At 31.5% G+C, this 1193-nt stretch overlaps 1 protein-coding gene across 3 annotated transcripts in view; it reads left to right on the plus strand.

The window, feature by feature from the left end:
- The window catches only part of LOC106459635 (rab3 GTPase-activating protein catalytic subunit-like), a 163055-nt gene that overhangs the window by 133012 nt on the left and 28850 nt on the right, over positions 1–1193 (plus strand). For all 3 annotated transcript variants that reach the window (XM_013919268.2, XM_022386163.1, XM_022386164.1), the window contains exon 17: positions 370–601. In XM_013919268.2, the coding sequence (XP_013774722.1) occupies positions 370–601 (232 nt within the window). The remainder of the gene's footprint in view (positions 1–369; positions 602–1193) is intronic.

A 1193-nucleotide genomic window follows, 5' to 3' on the forward strand; every position in this document is an offset into this window, starting at 1 on the left:
CGCAAAGTTATATTCAGAAAGAACAAACCAGTTTTATTTAAGAAATGACTTCTATCGGTAAAGTTTCTTCGGAAAGAATTTTTACGGAAAATTAATGAACGAACGGAGACGTAACAGAATTAATAATATCACTCAGAATAACTATTTGGGAAACTTGAAGTATATCGTCAGAATGTATTTATTTATTTTGGGTTTTTAGAATATTTGTTTTTCATCCCAGATTTTAAGATTATGTGCACTTGAGTTAGAGGACGATAAAGTTTGCAGTTTTGGTTTTCTATGTTGACTGTGGAACAGTAAGCAGACAGTGTTATTATAAATTAATGACCTCATTCCCAATCAAAACAAGTCTTATTTTACTATCTTTAGATGTTAAATTGCTGTATTCAGAGAAAAATAGCAAGAGAATGGCAACGAAACCAGCAAAGTTTTCCTTCTACAGCCAGTGGTAGTGCCATCTCTTTATCGCCACAGAAAACAGAGCAGATGAACAGCGAAAGTGAAGATGAAGAAGAGTTTTTTGAATGTGAAGATGGCAATGAAAATTCAGAAATCGAATCATCTATGGATATAGACAGCTCTCCTTCATCAGAAGTTAGTGGTAAGCCAAATATTTCTGTATATGTACTTAAAAATAAATTTATATGATAAATATTTAAATGTATCAACAGTTAAATTTGAAAAGACAGTTTTTAGATCTAAAACAGCGGAAAATCTTTGAAATGCAAAGACTCTTAACCATAAATGAATTAAATAAGTTAATCTAATAAGTTGAAAATAACCAACACAAGACAGAGTTAGCAAAAAAGATCTTCATGGGCCCTTAGTACCCTTGCACAAAGCTTATTTATATGAACCTTTGAATCAATGATTTGTAAGAAAATTATCCCTCCTTCCATTCCTAAACATACCTTTGCCCAGAAAAAACTAGAGGAATAAGCAATAAAACCTTCCAAAACTAGTTCCTTTTTTTTACATGTAATAGCAAGATAAGTGTTGATAAAAAAGATAAATCATGCTGTTATAATAGAATGCACTTGATGAATATGGGAACATTTTTCAATTCATAATGGTTGGAGATGGCTTGAATGGGTAATGAAGAAAAACTTTATATAAGTTTAACATAATAGCAAATGTACAACGTTTCACCAAGGTTATGTCACCATCAGGTACCAATCCTTGCCGAAACGTTG

This window comes from Limulus polyphemus, unplaced genomic scaffold (assembly GCF_000517525.1).
Source record: "Limulus polyphemus unplaced genomic scaffold, Limulus_polyphemus-2.1.2 Scaffold641, whole genome shotgun sequence".
In the NCBI taxonomy this organism is placed as follows: domain Eukaryota; kingdom Metazoa; phylum Arthropoda; class Merostomata; order Xiphosura; family Limulidae; genus Limulus; species Limulus polyphemus.